Consider the following 23,559-nt stretch of genomic DNA (forward strand, 5'->3'; position numbering starts at 1 on the left):
TCTCAACAAACATACTTTTATGCTTCCTATCCATTGTGGTGGAAATGTGATTTAATTTTATGACATTAATTAAACTGGATGGTTAGTTTTTGTTTTTTAATTGCTGGAGGTAAGCAGGTTTTGTGTAAAATTCCTTTGTGTTTGCAAGAGTGAATGCACACAGCAACAACCCATAGATGCATAGAAAAGTGAATACAATTCCACAACTTTTGTTGCCCACCTCATTTTTTTCCGTTCTACTTTCCCCCCCGCCCAGGGGAGGTTTAATGGTTCCTCTGCCCAGTATATCAAGAGAATGAAAAGTGAGACCTATGGGAAACTGTCACCATCATAAGGGTACTCTGGATGGAGCTGTTTTTTTTTCTGTGGAATTACCATTTGAAATCCTGGATATCGAATTCCGAATCTAAAATATAAAAATTCTCACTGACACTAGCAAGGGATTTAATTTTTTTTTGCTAATGGACTGAAGCTGCTTCGAAGTATTCATCTTTTCTTTTGTGGAATTTCACCAGCAAGGATTGAAGACCCGAGCAGCATCTTTTGTCTTATCAATAATTATAGCATCGATTATTACTATTGAGCCAGCCAACACAATTACGATTATTTGTAATATATGTATTTTTTTTTAATTGTTGTTGTTCATTAGGTGAGTACACTGCTTGGAATTCTCTTATCTGCACTTTACTTCAATTGGTTTGGATGAAGATCAGTTTATTACGGATAATTTTAATGATAATTATTACTATCTGTACGCATAAGAGAGAGAGCAACGCGGTCGCATTAGTATCAGCCATTTCTGTTAAACATATTTTATTTCTTTTACCACCAGAATACATATTTGACCCGTGTCTATCTACATTAATAGACAGTTTGAAAAATTGTAATATATTAGTTCCTACTGTTCACCTACTTAACACTTTTGTATGGGTGTGATAGCATGTTCTAAATTTGAATACCCATAAAAATACTGTTAAAATACGACAATTGACGACAATAGATGTCTAATCCATGTGAACTTGGGGGGCTGGCGAATGTTCACTTGCTGCCCACTAGTTCAAATGGTGATAAATTGCTTCAAAAAGTTTTTCAATAGGTTTTAGGAGTAGTCATAGTTTTAGTCTACATTCCGTTGAAGGAAATGATCACAGTGTCAGATGCAAAATGTAGTTTCATAGTCACCCGCATAATGGCAGACACACAACCAAACGCAGACATTTGTTAGAGGATCGGCGGGAGTTGACCCTCTTTCTTTTATTAACTGTCGTCGTTGACATCAGTTTGGATTTATACTGCGAGCGTGTTTGCGTGACTGTCAAGGTTATGACTGTACCTGTGATTTTCACTTAGACTTGATCCCATAATATGGGATCATTAGCTTGTCCTGGGTTGTTGTAGGCACACATCACATGTTGTGACCTTTGTAGCAGATGAACAGCTGCGGTGTTTGCTAACATTGTCACAGCTGTCGTAATGCAAAATGGACGTTTGGAATGTGAACTCCATTGTTGCTCTGTGACAAGAGGCAATGGATGTCAGACTGGTGTTGGTTTGCGGGCCACTTTAACGTCAACTTGATTTCACGTGGGCCATTTTAGATATAATATTTAGATTTTTTTAAATAAATGGATTAAAAGAACTGGATTAAAAGCCCTGAATATTCGTTTTTTATAGATCTAAAACAATGTTTATTTTAGCATTTTTTAAAATATATTTTTAGATTTTACAAAATGATTTTTGAACTAAAAACAGAAAAAATGATGTAAAAATTACAATTATTGATTTAAAAGGGGGAAATCAGGAAATTTAATATACATCTATACTCTTCATTTTAATTTGATCCTAAAACAGAAAGTCGGCACTCATCATTTACTTTTCCGGGCCACACAAAATGATACGGCGGGCCAGATTTGGCCCCCGGACCGCCACTTTGACACATGTGGCTTACAAGTTGAATGAACGAGAGATTTTTTTTTTGGGAATTGCTGCAATTTGACAGTGACAGGCCATTATTTAGGAATATTTAGGGCTTGGAAACATGTTTTGATTGCTCACTTAATGAGAATGGCATTTTAGAGTCTGATAATTACATTAAGTCTAAGCAACTTGACAACGCCATCCTCTGGCCTGGCATGCAAAAGCGCAAAAGCGAATGGTTTTCTCAAATAGAAGAGGAGAAATTTGTATACTTCTATAGGGCTCCTCCGAATGTGCATTATATTCTCTTGATAAACTAAGTAGGGTGTCACTGCTTTAAAAATTGTCAGGTTTTCTGGGTATGGTTGTATCACTTCTATGCATCCATTTAGAGCGGTTGCTTGCTTGACTGAACCAGGGAAAGTGAAATGTTTGCTAGACTCATGCATCAGAAAAGCTTTACCTGGAATGCTGCTTAACCGCAGCTGTATTTAATGAAGTATGTAGTGCAAATATCTTGATTTAAAAAAAAATATGGATCCTAGAAATTACCAAATTGTGTAATATGTAAGACACAAAAATTCTCTCAACTGCCATTTGTATTTGGGAAATAGCATACAATATTAAATGGTTCATATACGCTTTCTTTAAACACTAACTTTGATCATTTATGGAAAATTGGCAGAACCACCCTGCAGCCCGAAGTATTGATTAAGAGCTGATAGCCGTAAAGATGGTAAACGCTTCTCAAAAATGCTTACTCATAATGGATCTACTGACAAAAGCAATTTCAAACACTTCTTTAGGGTGAATGTTTTTGAGGTTAGAGTTTATTCTTAAATCATTTAGAAAACAGCACATTTTTCCTAATATAATGCACACATTGCATCAAGGGGGCTTCATATCTCAATTTGACAAAAATGAAATATTTAAGAGAATATTTACTCATAATAACGCTTTATTTTGACTGACCCCCGTCAATGACATGATGAGCTTTCATAGCCGAACCTTAAAGTTTAAATAAATGGGCTGTCAATCAGTGTCAATGCCAATGAGCAAACTGACCCAAGTGACATTCTTAAATTTGCTCTCAGCCGCATTCGTATGTGAATTCACATTTTTCGAGTTATATTCATTTCAAATGAAGCTGTGGTCGGACAGCCTAGTGATCCAAAATCGGAATTTATTTGACTATAAAGACAATTTGTATTGTTCAGCAACAGTTGAAATTACAGAAAAATTAGAAACTAAAATTTGGGACGCCACAGCTAATAAATATGGCTTGACTCTGCTTGGAAGCTGACTTGACTGCAGTCATAACAGTTTTTGAAAGTACTGTATTACTCGCCGAGTAGCGACCTGACTCGAATGACCACGAAAAATAGTCTTATAGACAGATTTAAATGCTGTGCGATATTCTTGGCCTCTCAAAAGATGGCTGCTTATGTCGGCATTTGTAATTAATTTTCTTTTGTGAATACAGGTCACTTTTAGAGCGTGGGCTGATGTGTCTTATCAGTGTTCTTCTATGCATGTATCACTAGAAGGCCCATTTTGACATGAAATGATAATGGTAGTGTACAGCCACAAAATAACAACAAAAATCGCATTCATGTATGAAAACCTGCCATCTGAATGTAGCTTTTTGTCCTTCGTTATGAAAAAGTCTAAAGTAAAAATGCCAATTTTTGGGGGGTAATTTTTTTTTTGCGTGAATTATTGTGCGGTGATACAAAATTCTACGAAACTTTCAATTTGCCAATGTAGTACGCATGCCCTGTATGTAGGTCCACCAAAACTTTCTTGCACCCCAAACCTCAGCGTTTTAAACCGTTTCGACTCTGGCCCCAGGGTTAAACGTCGCCAAGAATGCCAGCCTCCTAAAATGCTCTCCATCTTAACGATATGGAAATTTTTGTTGCATTCCCCCCCCCCGCTACTGTTGTTGTGTAAACGATCTCTTAGTGAACCCACCGAGTCTATTTTTTTTAGAACATATTTTTAGTGTGATGGTGATTTTATTATCTTTGTAGAACCTTCAGCATTTTTTATCACTGTGGAGTAACAATGTACTTTTTTGTTGTAGAATACTAATTCTGTAGTATAATTAATGCTCTTGGCACTTTTTAGTGTTTAGAAACTCTTCTCGAAAAAGTTATTTTCGAAAAAAAGACTGCCTCGAGAACCTTCACAGACATGATCGTCATTGATAAACAGGCCAAGAGGGGAAACAGCAGGGGAATTTCAATCTCTCGTTCTTTACTTTTCCTCCTCGTATCACGTCGTGGTCTGAGTTCCAGATCAGCCTTAATTAAACCAGCACAAGTTGAGCACTTGGCTATGCGGGGCTGCTTGAGAAAACAACAACAACAACAACAACAACAACAAAAACCCTGTGAAGAACTTGTCTTAAATGAATGATTACATCTGCAGAGCTACATGAAAAGTTTCTCTAAAATGTGTGTGTCCTACTCCGTGATTAAAGCTAATGTGGGACAGGGACTCGTCTTTAAAAACTAAATCTGGATTTTATTGGCAGTCTCGTTTCAAACAGCCAGAATATAGGTCATAATCTAATATAAAAAGGCTGCTCAATAATTCATCAGAGCTGATTAAAAGTCTTGTATAGATGCAGACTTCGTCTACGAGAAAAAATGCGTGTACTCGAAGTGAGCATAAACGTAGCATTTACAACCTTTGTGGCGTTAGTAGTATGAGACAAAAGGGCCCGGACGTTTGAAGTCAACCGCGTTGGTCTTTCATGTTTGCATCTAGTGCTGTGTGTATATGAGATGTTGTTTGTGTGGCATGTTGCGAGGGTTTCTGTGTGGCCCATCGATTAAAAATGAAAAGAACAATCTGCTACCCCGCAGATACGTGTTTATTATTCATTGACATACAGTATGCAAATTAATAATTTCTTTGCCCAAAATATGGCCTAGACGCGAACACTCCAATGGCTTTTCCGATAGTACGGTGAAGTTAAGCAAAATGAAAATGAGTGTCCAATCAGATGAGATAACGCTTGATCTTTACCCAGGGTTTGTCAAAAGACAGGCATTTAAGATTACATCTAATCCCAATAGGATTGTCAAAAGTATCGAAGTTTCGTTACAGACATGTTGTACGCGTGTGCAATATTTGATTGCAAATACTTATTTATTTTTGCACTACCACACGTTCACCAGATTTGTTTTGTCCTGCGGTGAATCAGATTTTGCACTATTCTTGATCGTAACGGTAATATAGGATATTTCTGCATTTTCCTTGTTAACGCATTGGATGCTAAGACTAGATATCTTTATTTTACTGGTAGGGGAGAATGAACATTTTTTTGTTCACCTACCCCAATCAAAATAAATTGGACGTCTAAGCATTGTCAGTATGGCGGCCTGGCGGCTGAGTGGTTAGCGCGTTTGCCTCACTGGGGGATCTGGGTTCAAATCCAGATCGGTCCACTTGTGTGGAGTTTGCAGGTTCTCCCCGGGCTTGCGTGAGTTTTCTCTGGGTACTCCAGGTTCCTCCCACATTCCAAAAACATGCATGGTAGGCTGATTGGACACTCTAAATTGCCCCTAGGTATGAGTGTGAATGTGAATGATTGTTAGTCCCATTCTGCCCTGCGATTGGCTGGCCACCAATTCAGGGTGTCCTCCACCTCTGCCTTGAAGTCAGCTGGGATAAGCTCCGGCACCCTGTGACCTTAGTGAGGATAAAGCGGTTCAGAAAATGAGATGAGATGAGCATTGTCAGTGGCACTGAAAGACAAGCATTCACAGTCCTTCCAGTTTAAATTAATGTATTGTTTTCGTTGGCTTGCAATGTATTAATTTTAGGTCTCCTGTTCATTTTAGGTAACCTCCTATTAATTTTGGGTTATTTAACTTTGGTTACATTTGGGCTTTGGTCTTGCTTTTTGCACTTTTGGAATCATTTTTGTTGAATGTAGGACATTTCTTGGTCGATTCTAGTTGATTTTAGGTCACTTTCTGTAGGTTTTTCAGGGTACATATGGGTGTTTTTCTGTAAAGTTTTGGGTGACGTTCAGTACACTTGGGGTTACTAACTGTACACTTTGGAGCATTTCATATATATTTTAGGGCATTTCAGCATACTTTCTGATGATTTTGAGGCATCCTTGGTTTACTTGCTCTATTTTTGGTCACGTCTGTTCATTTTGTGACAACTCAAGGGGCTTTTAGTTTTTGTAAAAAAAAATGATGACCTCATTGGAAAAACTGTAAAAGAGTTAACATTTAATTTGAGATTTTTTTAAATTTTTTCTAGTATTAAGTATTTGAGCTTCAAGTAATTTGGATTATTGATATCGAGCTGAAAATGTTAATATCGTGACAACACTAAGGCCTAAATTGATCGTCATTAGGCCTTGACAATAGGTGGCTTTCATCGACATACCTTTTCATGGCGCACCCCGTCAATATTCTCCCGCCGTCTCTTTCAATTTAAGCTAATCATGTGTCATTTGCGACCACATTGTCAAGGATCAAAGAGAAAGAACTTTCACAGAGATAATAAAATGAAGCCGTTCAGCCTGCACAAGAAAAACGCTGACTGCCAAGCGCTCAAACCCAAGATAACTGATAGGATGACGACGTCAACTTGCAGAGGAAAAGCCGAAGCCATGAATGATGCTGACTTGCCAAATGCACAATTGAGTGTGCTCCTAACAGAAAGCTTTCTATTAGAAACTTACTTTCTCATTGCCCAGCCACTTACAACTGTAGATGTCCAATTCATTTAAACTGGGAGAAATGTCTGTGAATGATTAGATTTCAGTGCCATTGATGTTGCTAGATGTCAAATCAATTTTTAATGGGTTGGATGTTTATCACTGTCAATGGCACACAATGAGTTATTTGCCTATTTAGCACAAAGGCATGGCTAAGAGAATTTTCTTTTTATAAAATGATATCATGTACAATACTTAAAAGCACAGGTGTCAAACTCAAGGCCTGGTGACCAGATTGGCTAATCATATCTTTTTTATTTTTTTTAATGTAGCACACAAAAGTAAATATTATGTGCATTGACTTCATGTTTTTTCTTCACAAAAAAAGACATTTTGATCAAGTTTTATTTTTAATTTGAAATTAGTAATCCAAAAAAATAATAGAATGTTTAGTGTTTTTTTCTCCATGGTTTTTGAAACACAACTTTAATCAAGTTTTGTTTTTAATTTAAAATTATTTTTTAAATATTAGATAATAACACAATATTTCTTGTTTTTCTCACATTTGCCCTTCTTAAAATTGCAAAAAATCTCTATTTTTTATTTAAAAAATGTAATGTAAATAAAAAAAATATATTTCAGTAGGAGGGATGGATGAACCACACTTTTCAGCCAAAATCAATGGCACTGAAGCATTAGCATTCCCAGTTCATCCTCTCAGTCCCAATTAATTGGACGTCTATCGTTAACAATGGCAGGCAATGAGTCAAGAGGGTCGCAAAATGATTCTGGCAATGTTTCGGTCAATAATATCATAATCAAAATTTAAAAAAGTTGTCAATTCATTTGATTATTTAGTCAATTTATCGTGTCAGCTCTAGTAGGCAGACTTAATGGCTTTCCCAAGGCACTCGTGCTTGAAAGGAATGTCTGTCTTTCTTTTTTTTTATTTGAAGGCATTGAATGTACTTATCTCTAGATTGCCCATTTTGATAATATCAGCGCTGATTAAAAAAAAAAAAGAAACCAAGTGTTTCGTAAACATTAATCTGGCTCTCGTTACATTTCTGTTAGGCAGCTACAATTAATTCATGACTGCATTTCAAAGATATTTGACCTCAACTCTGGTTAAAAATGGAACGACGGACAGATGAGCTGGCAAGATATTTGTTTTGTATGGATTCATAGACTCCAAAATGGTCACCGAAGAACATTTCTGTTTTCACGGGACTGATCCATTTCCTTGGTAATATTGCTTCCACAAGTAGTGCATGTTTTGGCTTTAATAATATGCTTTTCAAGCTGTTAGATCCTTTCTGGAAGACTCAAACAGGCTTGCAGAATGTATGTTATGTTCAAGCTCCCTTGACAGCACTTACTGGTGAAAAGGCTTCTCTCTCAGATATATGGTGTACTTTCATTTGTCAGCCATGAATATGAGCTACGCGTAAGCAGATTTGATCGCAGCCACTTATTAGCATATAGTGTTACGGGTTGTTTTATGATCCTATGTGTGGATGTAGTTTAATGCTAGCGTACATCTGGAGAAAATGATTGAGCTTTTTAAAAAAAAATGTTGTATTGTATTTTAATTAATTAGATCAGCAGTATTTTGTCTTTGCCAGTCTACCACCCTAATCATCAAACACAAACACACTCACACTGAGTTTAATACAGTGAGTTATTAGAAATGGTGAAAATGATGAACACTTTTCATGAGCGAATTATGATTTTTTTTAATGTTTTCATTGCATTCATTTCATTCAGAGGTCTCACACTGGCATCTTGGGGCCAATTTGGCTAATAAGACATTATTTTGCAGCTGCTAATTGATATCCAATTGTAGTATTAATGTCGTCTGCACGAAAATTATGATAGACTATAACTCTAAAATGAATAGAAAAATCCTTTAATTATATGTGAAATAATTTTAAAAAATGCTAATAAAAAAAAGGAAAAAATTCAAGAATTAGAAAGAAACAAGTTAACTTAGTTAAATAAATAGTTCTTGGAATTTTATTGATTTATTCATTTTGGATTGTCTTATAAACTTCTTGTGACGTCATATATCTTAACATTCAATCCATTTTACGAACGATCAAATGAAGAAACTAATTCCAAACAAAATAACACAATTGTGTCTTTAACACATTCAAATCCATTTGAATTTAGGGATCATGTTTCACTCCCCACAGTCAAATTGTCAACGGCAGCTCGTGAGTTAAAAGATTGAACAGACTTTTAAATCCTTTAAATCTTCCTGAGTGAATAAATCTTCAGGTAGCAGGTCAAATGTTGCAATGGGCACTAAAGGCTCTTGAAAGCGAGCGTCTGTGACCCCCTTCTAACCCCCTGTCCTCCTTGTTCCCCTTTTTAAAACAGCAGACTGGCAGACAACAGCCGGCTGGAGCAAAGAAGAGAAAAGACGTTGCTCCCGTGGAGTACATTTACCCAGAATTAGCTGCTTTTCCCCGTTAAATTGCTGTAAGTTCTCTGAGATAAAACACCCACGTCATTCCTAATAGACTCTAAAAAGTTAGCAAGCAACTCACCTTTTCATTTTCAGGAAATTAAAGCCTGCATACTAATGAGATAGAGAGGTGTTACTGAGTGAATTATGAAGCGAAAATGTGATAAAGTGCTGTTGGTTATTAGAAAAAATAGAGTTGAAAACATTACATGGTTGATTTACTCTGCCAAATGTTGTCTTCTATCTTCTTTCGAGTTAATTAAAATCATCTTTATATTAATGGGCCGATGATGTTGACAGATTGTATCATTCATGTTTATAAAACGTGCCGCTCCATTTGAAACAAGTCCTCCTTCACATATTAAATCATAATCACAGTGACGTGTCATAACAAATTACACTTCTGATTGACTACCAGTAATTGCCTCTTGTTACATGATTATTTTGGATGATGATGATAAACACAAAAAAGTTAGGTGTTAAAACAACCTATATATGAACTGAGAATAAAAAAAATCTGCATATAAAAAGATAATGCTAATGCTAGGATTTAGTGGCATTTATCAACTCACTTATTGAAATTGTAACTGTGTTGTAGTTTGTGCGAACATAGCCTACTGAATATCTAGAACACGTGTCAAAGTGGCGGCCCGGGGGCCAAATCTGGCCCGCTGCATCATTTTGTGTGGCCGGGGAAAGTAAATCATGAGTGCCGACTTTCTGTTTCAGGATCAAATTAAAATGAAGAGTATAGATGTATATTAAATTTCCTGATTTTCCCCCTTTTAAATCAATAATTGTAATTTTTTAATCAATTTTTCTGTGTTTTTAGTTCAAAAATCATTTTGTAAAATCTAAAAATATATTTAAAAAAAGCTAAAATAAACATTGTTTTAGATCTATAAAAAACGGAATATTCAGGGCTTTTAATCCAGTTCTTTTAATCCATTTATAAAAAAAAAAATCGAAATATATCTAAAATGGTCCGGCACACGTGAAATCAAGTTGACGTTAAAGCGGGCCGCGAACCAACCCGAGTCTGACACCCTTGATCTAGAAGGACAGAATGGGATGTCTTTCTCTCCTAACATCATTGTCGGTGCACCTCAAACATTTTATTTTAATGATACGATTTGTTGCAACACGATAACTTCCTTTTTTTCAGCGTCAACCCACTATGAACGTTTCTAAATCCGCTAGATTCTTGATAACAAGACATACTATCTCGATTTAATCCATTTATTTACCTATGATTAAAAATTGAGGCTGCTTTGTTATGGACTGGGACTGGTTTAATATGGTTTAATAGCAAATATTCTATATAAACAAATATTCATTTTTTTATTGGTTATTTTGTGTTTTATCATTCATTAAAAATACCATATAGTACATCTTTTCATTATTTTGTGTCAAAAATACATTTTAAATAAAAAAACTAATCATTCCTATGTTTATCTGTTAATTAAAAAAAAGGTTTTGCTATTGACAAAAATACTCATGTCCGTTCATCCATTCTCCCAGTCAAATGCATTGGACGTCTTTTGCCGTCAATGTCAGCTAAGGCGGTAAATGTATGCCCTGATACAGGGTTAACATTTCAAGGACAGCACAAGTGATTTCTACCTCTGTTTTTCAAGGCACATTCATGTATTCCTTAGAAAACTGGATTTATCAATCACTTCCAAATAGATAACATCAATGTAATAGTGTGTAGCTTTTAACGATCAAAAATCTACTCCTCTCTTGTGTTAATTATAGTGCAGCCTCCCTCAGTCTGGGGCTATGAGAGGGAGAGAGGAGGCCCAGGCTACACCATCATGCTACTTCTGAGACGATGGGATGAGAGTTTGGCCGACAAAACACAAGGTAAGAGAAAAGTGATAAGTGGAGCATTTTTTTCCCACCCCCTTCCCATGTCAAGGTCTTGCGGCCTCAATGCGAGCAAGCACGTCTTATCTAGTTTAGTTTGAATGTCGGCAGCGCTCTTATGCATGTGACTCCCGGAAATCTCAGTGATGGATGGTCTAGAGGTCCCACAGCCTTCTTGCCACTCTTATCTTGCTGATTGCTTAAAGGTTAGGATCATGGTTCAAGGTGGATCTTACAGACGAGTGGTTTAATCCTGGCTTTTTAGCACAGTGTGCACTTTGATCAATGCCACTTCACCTGATCCAGCACCTATTGACCGCCATCTTCATTTGCATGACTCTTCGGGCACTGATGAGGCGGTTAAGGGGATTTGTTGAGCGTGTACCCTTTTAAGTCGTGTGCTTGTTGGCCTTCGGTCATCTGTGTTTGTACTTTAATTCTTGGGGAGTGTGAAAGAAACATTGGCTTTTGTGTGATAACACCAGACAAGACATGTTTTTGCCCATGTGGCTCTTTTTATCCTTCTGTGAATTTAAAGGAGTTTGACAAGAGTGGACGTTAAATGAGCTAAAATGATTCGTTGTCAGCCCTCCCAGTTCAGGCGAATTAGAGGTATATCGCCATCAATGGCAGCCATTGAGTTAATCAGCTGGAATCAATGTCCCCTCTAATTTTTTGTTTGTCTGGGCAGAAAGACAACCTCCCTGAGCACACTGAGTACCGGTGTGAGCAACATCATCATTGTTCGCTATAGGCACACACCAGTATCACACCTGCCATAAGCAGGTGTATGTCTACTAAACATAAATGATTTAGTAATAATAAAATGTAATGATTAATATCTATGAATGGGCGGCCCGGCGGATGAGTGGTTCGCGCGTCGGCCTCACAGCAAAAAAAAAAAAAAGGGATTTTATTTTGTGCGCTCCATATGATTTGCTGTGCGCAGAGAAGACGAGAGTAGTGCGCAATTGCGCACGCGCGCAGCTTAGAGGGAACATTGGCTGGAATGCATAGGATAACTGGCGAGCTGTCTTGCCTAACTTGGACGTAGAAGCAAGAATATTCATAAAACTGGATAAAGTTGGAGTGACTGTCATCGAATATTATATCTTGCCAGCATCTTGAACATATATATATTTTTCATTTAACATTTGGTGAATGAATACCCTATACTGGAATACCCCAACACTAGTTAAGAGCAAGGGTTGTGTTTAAAAAGTCTAGGAAGCAGCGCAGAGGTTGTCAAAAAACACCCCAAAATCATAACATCTTATGGAATCATATTTATCTGCTGCTAAAATAAAAGAACATGTTAATGATAAACTCTAGCTAGATTATATTACTGTGAGTAGCATTTTAGTTTTGGAGCATTGGTTTTTAGCTAATTTGGTAACCTAACTGTAATCCTCATACTTGACAAATACTGGAAAATACTAGATTATTTTAATATAGATAACGGGTGATCGAGTGGTTACCATGTAGGCCTTACAGTTCTGGGGTCAAGGGTTTGATCCCAGGTGGGTTCTCACTGAGTGGAGTTTGCATGTTCTCCCCGGGCTTGCGTGGGTTTTCTGTGGGTACTATGGGTTCCTCTCACATTCCAAAATGAATGGTTGTCTGTCTACAATGCTGCACTGGTCACATTTAAAATAGAGGATATGTAGTTTCTCATACATACATATCAAGTAATGCTCTACTCACGAAAAGCCCAAGTTAAAAAACAAGTCCTGGAACTAATTAAACTCATTAGTAGAAGTACCACTCTATGTGCAATTGTGATGTATGTTTGCACTGGACAGTTTTAGCTTGCAGCACTACTTGCATATTTGTATTGCATATTTGTGGCAGGTCAGTTTAATGTGAATTTAAAGTGAGAAAGGTAGAAGATGTTGTAATGGTTTTGTCATAGCCCATCCATATTGGGATACATTTTCCCATATCACACAGAACTGAAAGGGAGGAAGGGGGGTGCAGGTTGTCTGCATTTGCACGCATTACGGTACAGCATCAATACAGCCACCATACACTTCCTCGTATTACTTACTTAATCGTCTGCCTTGGCTGGCTGCGGGGGGACGGTACGGCGCAGTAATGAAGTGCCTCGGCCCTCTGTCATTAGCTGAAAGTCACACAGTTCCATCGGATAACGCTGACTTCGCATTTTGCCTACAACCGCCTTATGTCATGAACATTACCATATAGATGAATTAACTGCACTGTTGCATCGCATAAACAAAGTCGTCCTGGCTCCTCTGAGGAGGAAAATGGCACTAATGGTTGGATTTTAGACCTTTCAGCCTATTTAGTCTAGTCTGATCTATTATACCCCGTGGCAGAAGTAATTGTAGAATCTTTCAAGATGATCCAAATTGCTTGGCCTCTGAACGCACACCCGCACCTTGACTCCCATCCATGGCTAGGTTTGGATATGGTTCATTCTTTAACCTTCAACCAAGGTTTTAGTCCAACTTTGTATATGTATATAGTTTATTTCATCCCATTTTCTGAACCGCTTCATCCTCATTAAGGTCGTGGGGGTGCTGGAGCCCATCCCATGTATATAGTTTATCTTTTCATTAATGCAAAAGAGAGCTTGAACCTAAATTACCATAATTTTGTTAAGTTATTGCTTTGTTTTGGGGGGATGACAGAACAAATAGTGGGAGGGAAAGGTATATTTAAGGCAGACCTTTTGCATTTTTATTAGGTTATTTAGCTTTTGTTCAACATTTAACTTTAAAAAAAACCTTTTGTACGGTTTATGACCCCCAATAACACTCGAATATAATGGCATTTGCCGTATAGCCTGAGGCTGATGATGATGGTAGTCATTCATTTCATTTAAACTAGAAACATTGGTTGTGATTGCTCAATATTAATTGCCATTGACGGTGCTCGACATCCAATTCATTTAATTTAATGAGATTTTTCCTCCCAGTCAAAATGGATTGGCACGGTCAGCGGCTGCCAATGGGTTCACATTCCTAACAATGTCTTAAACTACTTCTGTCTATTGTTGTCATTGTTAGAAATCGAATAATTGCGAGAAGAAGAAAAAACGCAAATTGAATTTCTGGTGAAAAACCTGCAATTTTATTTTTTGGGACATATCACCCAATCCTTCTTTCTTTCCATCTTGGTTGACAAAAGGAACATAGCCATGTTTCTAAGGTTGTTTCAAATAGAAAGCAACTACCAGATGGCCCCAAGAGTGAACGCTTTTGTTCGTTTGTCAGAAAGACAATAACATCTGTGAAGCGTGTACTGCTGTTTCCTTTTTGTCACCATATGGGGAAAAAAATGCAGCTGCGTGGGCACATCTCATTAAATCAATAACTATTCAAAGAAACTTTCAGGCACAGCAAACTATGCCTGGCACATTTCTCTGGAATGCATTCCAATCATGTTGCTCAATCTGGGCTGAACTGATGTTCAATTATCTTGTAATTAAATAAGCGTGTAAGATGTGGCGGTGCTATCATAGAGGGTGACTAAGTATCTGATGCTAGTTTATCACAAAGTGACACTCACACGCCATAACAATTAAATTTGGACAGTAAGATTACATGTTTGAGCTGGACCTTCAACCATGGCAGGGATCTTTGCGTGTCATCGATTGGGCTGCAAAACAGCGAATCAATATGGCTTCACTCATACTTGCCTGAAGTAGATGAGCACTAACATAAGTCTCATGGAAAACAGCTTGCACAGTCAGTCTTTAGCTGAGCGAAGCACTTTTAACATGCACTTTGGTGGCATCTGCTCTTCGTTGGCATGTCTTCCAGTGCTGCGGGGAAGTAAAATCAAGTCTCGTCATGTTTGTCCTTCAGCGAGTCAATTCACTAGCCAACATTTTGAGTCGATTAATTGATGACATTAAAACACTAGGAATCCATTTGGAAAATGTATTTTTACAGATATGCAAAGGCTAAAACTTTTTTTGCAGAGTTCTCGTTTTGGGAATAAAAAAATGGGAGGGCTAAGTAATTAAAGAAAAAAAAACTTACCCTCCCTTTAAAAATGGATTGGACATCTTGTATCATCAATGGCAGCTTTTGTTCTTATTGTCTATGGCAAGGGTGTCAGATTCGGGTTGGTCCGCGGGCTGCTTTAACGTCAACTTGATTTCACGTGGCCGGACCATTTTAGATATAATATTTAGATTTTTTTATTTTTATAAATGGATTAAAAGAACTGGATTAAAAGCCCTGAATATTCAGTTTTTTAATAGATCTAAAACAATGTTTATTTTAGCTTTTTTAAATATATTTTTAAATTTTACAAAATGATTTTTGAACTAAAAACACAGAAAAAATTGATTAAAAAATTACAATTCTTGATTTAAAAGGGGGAAAATCAGGAAATTTAATACTCGTCATTTTAATTTGATTCTAAAACAGAAAGTCGGCACTCATGATTTACTTTCCCGGGCCACACAAAATGATGCGGCGGGCCAGATTTGGCCCCCGGGCCGCCACTTTGACACAAGTGGTCTACGGCGTATCGATCAATGTTTGTTTAATGCTCGACCAATTGAGGTCCAAAGTTTTCTGAGCAATGCTAATCGTGATGCTGCAAAAAAAGCTTTTCAAAATTCATTTTATTTGAAGATAAATTGTAACCTAATTATTAAACTAATAGTCTTCCTGCTATTGACTCTTTTAGAGTGCCAAAACGTCCGCATTGGAAAAGGTCATCCAAACAAGACTTCTAGTTGCGACTGAATAAGTCATGTAACCGCCGTTCACATTCTTGATTTATCATATGCAGCTTTTAATTTAGTAAAATTAAATTATATGTCACAGTAAGGGATTTGAGATGTACTCCTTGATGAATGTCTGCGCGACTAAGTACTATCCTAATGCATTTCTCTTCATCTCCGCTTCACTAAGCAGCATTTTCTTCGCCATTATAAAAGCCACGCTAGACAAATAAATCAGCGTATTCTCGAAAGAGGGGTGCGATCTCCATGCTCTGGCATTGGATTTAATGATTTTGCATCATGCGCTGCGCCGCAGGGAAGAGGGTAAGGCTGCTTGTAATGTGCTGCAGATGAAACGGTCAAGCATGGGCACTGACCCACAGTCATTCCCGAGTGCTCGCTCTTGTGTGAGGGGAGCAGGACACGAGCCGGGCGCCAAAACGCGTCTAGCGGCCTCGCCGCTTTTCAAATGTCACGGCTAATGCTCACTTCGTCCAGGCGGCCTCGTCTGAGCGGAGCAAACTACAGCCTCCTCTGCTCTATGCTCGTGGGCTCTCCGTCTGAAAGCCTTCACAAGGCCTTGCTGGGAGACCGCCAGTACGTAATACAAAGGTTATTGATTGGATTGTGTTAAGGAAAAATACCCGCCAGGAGTTTAACTGAGGAACCCCTAGCGGGAAACGGATACGTCCCTTAGGGGCGCGAACAGTTTTTTGCTGAAAACTACAGCCACAGTTCGAAAACATGGATTCCTATTTTTTTAACTTATGGTAGACGCCCACATTTTTTTCTTTCATCCTTGTGTGAATTTAAATAAGTTCCTCATAAATAACCAAACCATTTGAACTGGGAAGGATGTATGTATGTATGTCATAACTGTCCGGCCATGTCGTACAGTGGTACCTCGACATACGAGTGCCCCGACATACGAGCAATTTGAGATAAGAGTAAAATTTTGAGCAAATATTTATCTTGAGATACGAGAAAAATTTTGTTATACCCCGCAACTCTCTCGTGTAATGTCTCTCTGGTCGCAACTCCCTCTTTGTAATGTCTCTGCAAGCACTGGGCGGAGCAATGCATTTTTTTCAGTGTTTTTTTCCCATTAGTCAGTGCGAATGGTGCATATAGTACTTCTCGTTGGCAAGTGGTTGTGCATTATCCTATTGTGAGGACATTTGTGTGTATCATTTTGGGAATATTTTGAAGGGAATACAAAAGCAAACATCTAGGTTGCATCTGAAAGTCAGGGTGGAGGCGGGGCAAATAGAGCCAATCCGGCCGGGAGAAGAAAGGTATCAAAATTTAAAACAAAATTAGAATTAAGTTTAGTGTAAGGTTAGATCAAACTTATTTTTGAGTGTGTGTGCATCGTAATCCAAGTTCATTTAAATTTGTTTGTTATGTTACGAGCGCGTTGCCGTGCAAAAAGGTCACAAAATGGAGAAGCGAGAGAATACCGTTGCCTGCATATACTTAAAGGGCTACCAGTATTACTTTATTCTACAAATTGGAGACTATTTTCTAATTTCATGATAATATGGGAGGGACAAAGCGTACTTTTCTTCTTGAATACGGGACGATTCCATTATTCAGGGTCAGTTGGCGACACTCGATGCAACCCTGCTCTCAATCATGCATATTTTAATGCAGCTATTTTCTTGATCTTGGATTATACAGGTGTCGTTAATATCTATTTTTAGTGTAGTTCCACCTAAATAACACCCTATTGATCTAAAGGTTAATTTTAAGAGGAGCTTCAGATGGTAAACAATAGCATTCCCTGAGCTTGCAATTATAATAAAGTTGATTTAACCAAAATATGGGATGGTAGTTATGCTTTTTATCATTATATGGCTACATTGTTAAAACATGAGTATTTTCTAATTGAAGAGTACGATTATAAACATAACAATGAGTCACTGAGGGGCTCCATTGAACACATTTTAATGGACTCATAATAGTCAATGGAGGGTAGAGAGGCAGTCAGCATTAAAACAACCCTGCATACCCCCTGTTTTATGACATATACAGCACAGTTTATGACGTCTATCCTAATTGTAGAATTCTATTAGTGGCGTAAATATTCATATCAATGCTAGTGACTGATGGAACTCACCTGATAATTGGCAAATCCTGATCAACAGAAGACTAAATGAAGGAGATGATGGAATGTGTCTCTGCAGTATGTAGGCTTTTATATTTCATGCACATCTTTTGCTTGATTTTGTCTCAAGTCGGGTGGTCATTTTCTAAAAAGGGGGACCTTTGTGGCATTTAATCTGGGGTAGTAAGGAAAAATCGCAAAATACAACGGTGACAGTGATTCTGAGATAGTTAGTCTGTTAAAAGACAATTTATCCATGCAACACTGTAGCATGAAGCAGCCCTCGGTTTAAAAGAATAGGGAAAAACAATTTTAATTTTCTGTCAGGAAAGATCTCCAGCCCACCTGCACACAATTTTTTTTGCAAGCAAAAATTCAGCAGTCCGACTTGATTGAAAAATAGTTGCCTGTTAACATGAATACCTTTTGGTATTTATCAAATTTATCGCGTAACACTTGCACAAAGACTCAGAATGCAACCATGAATAACCTATTCACATACTGTAGGGTGGGTGCACAATTCTGTCCACAGGGGCGTGATGTAATAGACTATCGCAGTACTTAACTATGTTTTAACACCACAATGGCATTATATTTCATTTTAGGATCACTTGAATTCCAATATCCATCCAACATATGATATGATCTAGTTCCTCGCCATACTTGTTTCTCACTTGTGTGAGTGCGTTATGTTTTAGCTATACGGTGCATACTGCTGACAGTGTGGTATGGCCATCTGGAAAGTGATTTGAAATGTAGCAATTTCAGTTTAAAACATTAAAGTAAAATGTTTTTACTGGCTGACATGGTGTGAGTTGCTTTTCCAAACTGTACTCAACTGAACTCACTGTTGTTCATATAGCGCACAACACTTTATAAGGCACTTATTGAACTTGAAGGATCGAAATTGATTGGACGTCTGACATGATCAATGGCCACAAATTGATTAAATACTTGATGTTAGTAATAATCACAGAGTGTATTTCGATTCATACTTATTTTTATTATATATACTTTTTTAATGATACTTCCTCACAGACGATTGTCTCTTTATGACTTAGAATTAATAAAATAGTTCTTTGGATCCAACTCAAATATTTAGTATTCCTTACTTCATGGGTAATTTTTGTCAAAGCAAATTTCTTTTACCTGCTTCAGTGTCATCTTATATCCCATTTTCATTTTCTTACATGATTTTTCAATCTCTTGCTCATGTCTTTCGGTTTCTCTCTCTCTTTCTGTGAGACACTTGGACATGCACGTACACCCGCACTTGTTTTTAATTAAGATATCTCTGTATCAAGGGATTTTATAATGGCAGGAGTAGACTTGAACTTAACATTACTGTCAGACCAAAGCAAATTCCATCAGGCCAGGAAAAAAAATGCAGCGCTTGCCATTTTCCACAAGTCATAATATTTTAAAACCAATATCATCGCAGCACCCATTTCTTCAGTTTTATTCAGGCAGGAGGTCAAAGTGATGCATCCTATAATGTTCGTGTGAGCTTGGACTCATTCTGGGGGCAATCGCTCCGTATATGAACTCACTGTCAGAAAGGAAGTGAGTGAAACGATTTTCAATATTATGTTCATATTTTGAAGATTTGCCAAGCTCTCCACATATGAAACTTGTACGTTTTTTCTGTTAAATTTATCGGCACACCTTACGAGCGCTCATTTGTTGATTGATTCACACTGTTTAAACATACACCTGACACAGGCTCCCTTTCAATTTTAAGTCAATAGCTTATCCCCAAAGACATTTTTTTGGGTCAAAAAAGGGCCATTCATTTCCAATGGCAAGAAAGTAACTTAATTTTCTAACTGGGGCTTGTTTTATCTATTTTTTGTCGGATTCACTTTAATCTGCATCAAGGTGCACTAAAGTTATCAGCCAATTTCAGGCAAAATTATACAATACCGCCAAAATGTAACAAAACTTCTCATACACTTTCAACGGTCCAATCAATTTCCAATGGCATATTTATCTCCGACAAAAAAGTTAGCATTCACCACTAATTATTTTCATCTTGCACCTGCCGCAAAATCTCCAATTGTGTTATTATTTTTAACCCCCACCCCCAAATAAAATCCTCAAATTGCCTCAAATTTGAAAGGAAGTTATCCATAATGTATAGGATGCAGTGGCGGGCCGTGAATTTCAAACCGACGCCTTCAGTGCTATGTCTGAATAAATCCAACCCTCAAAAACTATTTTATGGCTATAAAACCTTTACTGCTTCTGCGACACATAAAAAAACCATCAATAATAACCTCACACAACTGAAATATTTAGGAATTCATGGACAAAACATAATTATCTGTGATTCAAATATATTTTTAGGCCAGCAGAGAAGGCCTTGCCGGCCCTGACGGTCCACCACTGATAGGATGTTAGCTGATAATGTCCCGAAAACAACAGAAAGTGACCCAAAGTCAACGAAATGTCACGTAATTTTCCTAAAATAAAAAGGAAAATTTCTGCTTTAGGCAACCCAAAATAAACAGAAAGTGACCTGTAAATACAATTAACAAATAAGTCCCCTAAAAATATATTATTGCAAAAATACACCTCATATTCATTTAAACCTGGAGGACTAGCTGTGTTCATTCATTTCCAAGTTCAAACGGCTCTGACATCTCATGCCACCAACGTCAGCCACTGAGTTAACAAGGAAGTGATCCGAAAATGCCCCCAAATTGATAAAAAGTGATAAAACATCTACAGGAAGTGACCTGAAGGGAGAGCAAAGCGTCCCCACGTAATTCCCCTACAATTTCCATCTTTAGTTTCCAGTTATGTAGAGATTTTCAGATTTTATAGAAACCACTGCTGTGTTTGGTCAGTCCAGGTTGATAATAAAAGGACCCAGAACTATGGGACTTGTTGATTTAGTAGCATCAAATACACACAGACCCCCCACATATGCTCGCGTGCTCACTCTGACACACTCACACTGAGTTATCTGCCCACGGTACTAACCACCTTGCTGCGAGAAAGGAGACATTTCCCCCTTCGCAGAAGGCTACACCGTGGCTTCTGCTCCCGTCCCTGCACCTCTCCCCCCTGTGGACTCGCTCTCGGTGGTGCACGGATGGAGGCCCACAGTGGGCTCTTCATAAATCAAGACACTAGCTCCGGCACTATGACGCTACTTTTTAATTAAAACTGTGAATCAGGCCGCGTTGATTATGAATTGTACTCTGCTGCCACTGAATAAAATATACAGGCCTTGCTTCGCACTCCCCAGTCTCCATTCTGATGCTTCCCCTGCTTCTCTCTCACCTTCGCTGTTCAATTTCGGGATCTGCAGAATGTTCACAGCAGGCTTTGGCCGTGCACAGCTGCTGAAGGTTGACAGCAGTGTGAAATAGCCAAGGAGCTTAGCGGTTGCATAAATATAATAACTCGATATACAGAGTGCGGCGCCACTGGGGTCAACGCCATTATATCACCTAAAGCAGCCAGGAGGAGCCAAACAGGCCACGACACGCTGCCACTCCTTTAATTATCGCTGTTGATATGCATTGTTCGCTTACAGCAGAGCTTCTCAAATAGTGGGGCGCTGGAGCATAAGCGGTCAAGAAAATAAATGAATGGCTTACAGCAGGGGTGTCAGACTCGGGTTGGTTTGCGGGCTGCGTTAACGTCAACTCGATTTCATGTGGGCCGGACCATTTTAGATATCATTTTTAGATATATTTTTAATAAATGGATTAAAAGAACTGGATTAAAAGCCCTGAATATTACATTTTTATAGATCTAAAACAATGTTTATTTTAGCTTTTTTTAAAAAATATATTTTTAGATTTTACAAAAGGATTTTTGAACTAAAAACAGAAAAAAATGATTTAAAAAATTACAATTATTGATTTAAAAGGGGGAAAATCAGGAAATTTAATATCCATCTATACTCTTCATTTTAATTTGATCTTAAAACAGAAAGTCGGCACTCATGATTTACTTTCCCGGACCACACAAAATCATGCGCTGGGCCAAATTTGGCCCCCGGGCCGCCACTCTGACACATGTGGTTTACAGCATCCATTCCAAGTTATGAGTGCAGATTTACGATGAAAACCGTGGACATGGTCCTCTCTTCACTGTCTCAAGGCAGGAAAAATGGAAGCTCTATATAGTATAATCTCATCTCATTTCATCTCCTTTTCTGAACCGCTTTATCCTCATTAGGGTTGCGGTGGGGGGCTGGAGCCTATCCCAGCTGAGGCGGGGGACACCCTGAATCGGTGGCCAGCCGATTGCAGGGCACAAGGAGACGCACAACCATGCACACTCATACCTAGGGGCAATTTAGAGTGTCCAATCAGCCTACCATGCATGATTTTGGAATGTGGGAAGAAACTGGAGTACCCAGAGGAAACCCACACAGGCCCGGGAGTACGTGGAATCTCCACACAAGTGGACGTGACCTGGATTTGAACCGAGAACCCCAGAGCTGTGAGACTAACGCGCTAACCACTCGCTCCACTGGGCCGCCTCTATTTAGTATAATGTCAAATACAATTGGTATAACACCCAGATCTTTGAATATATTTATATTTAAAAAAAAAAGCCTCTCTGCTGAATACCAACAACATATTTCCTTCCTTTATTGGTAATGAATGACCTTTGCATGCCTGGGTAGTACAACTAACATTATCCTGTGGATCATCAGGGCCACTAATGAGCACAAATTACTCCATTAGTATTGATAGGTGGGGCTGTGGACGCTCCAAAGGGTGCTTCAAAAGTGAACACCTGCTTTTTTTATGGGGCATATGTTATGCGTAGATTTCTCATAATTAAAAAAAACATTTTATTGCTTACCATTGATAACAATAGAGGTTCAATTCATTTGAACTGAAAGGTCATTCATTATCTGCCAGCTTCTCTCAATCACAATTGGTTGTTTAGCATGTCAACAGCAGCCAATGAACTAATAATTATTTTTATACTTATGTCTTTATCTCTTTTTATTCATAGACTGTATTTTTAAATTATTTTTATTAATAGGTACACTTGTGATAAATTAAATATTAATCCAATGTTAATGCTAATTAAATGATTCATGTGTCACTTCCTGTTGATTTCTGGACATTTAAGGGTCACTTTCTGTTTCTGTTTATCTATCTGTTCATTTTGGGCATTTGAGATTAACTGTGGTTTTGGTCACTAATAATGCTCATAAGCAATAATAATTTGATTAAAAAAATCATAGGACTTAAATGAAATGAAAACTGAATTGGAATAATATAGTTTAAATTGGATTCTTTTGAATTCTGCTTGGAATGCAATCTATCGCTATTAATTGCAGTAGAATTGTTGACATTTTAACATATTGAAACACTCAACATAATATAATCACTCATGGAATGGTATTATAGTAAGCTTCGTATGAAGAAAAAAAACATTCCAGCTTTGCACAATCAGATTCATGAATGATAATGTCTAGCTAATTGAAGCTACCACACTGACGACTGTAAACGGAGTCCTTTATGTCGGCATGGCGACAAGCCTAGAGCGAGCTCTGGAGGAGTCCTGACCTGAGTCTCATTATCGTTTCCACGTCCCCTCGTAACCTACAATCAATGGCGTCATGGAGTTCTATTTGCATTTTAATGACTATTCATGAGAAAATTATTTTCACTTGTTGTGAACAATCTCCTTTTAGATCCAAATGCAAATGCTGAGGATTCAGTAGGTGCTTAAGCAATGACTTCAGTTGAATTGAAATGCTAATTGCGTGCATTCAATATCATAGCCTAGATCAAAAGATGGATGTTTGTCATGATAGACTT

The 23,559-nt window shown here is 37.9% G+C and overlaps 1 protein-coding gene across 3 annotated transcripts in view; it reads left to right on the top strand.

Annotated features, from left to right (window-relative positions):
• The window catches only part of grin2ba (glutamate receptor, ionotropic, N-methyl D-aspartate 2B, genome duplicate a), a 133,202-nt gene that overhangs the window by 1,558 nt on the left and 108,085 nt on the right, over nucleotides 1-23,559 (top strand). Inside the window, exons 2-3 of one of the 3 annotated variants that reach the window (XM_077618510.1) lie at nucleotides 8,990-9,091; nucleotides 10,836-10,943. In XM_077618510.1, the coding sequence (XP_077474636.1) occupies nucleotides 10,917-10,943 (27 nt within the window). In that variant the 5' untranslated portion in view covers nucleotides 8,990-9,091; nucleotides 10,836-10,916. The remainder of the gene's footprint in view (nucleotides 1-8,989; nucleotides 9,092-10,835; nucleotides 10,944-23,559) is intronic. The other 2 variants (XM_077618511.1, XM_077618512.1) reach the window with 2 other exon arrangements.

Source organism: Stigmatopora argus, chromosome 14, assembly GCF_051989625.1.
Source record: "Stigmatopora argus isolate UIUO_Sarg chromosome 14, RoL_Sarg_1.0, whole genome shotgun sequence".
Taxonomy (NCBI): Eukaryota; Metazoa; Chordata; class Actinopteri; order Syngnathiformes; family Syngnathidae; genus Stigmatopora; species Stigmatopora argus.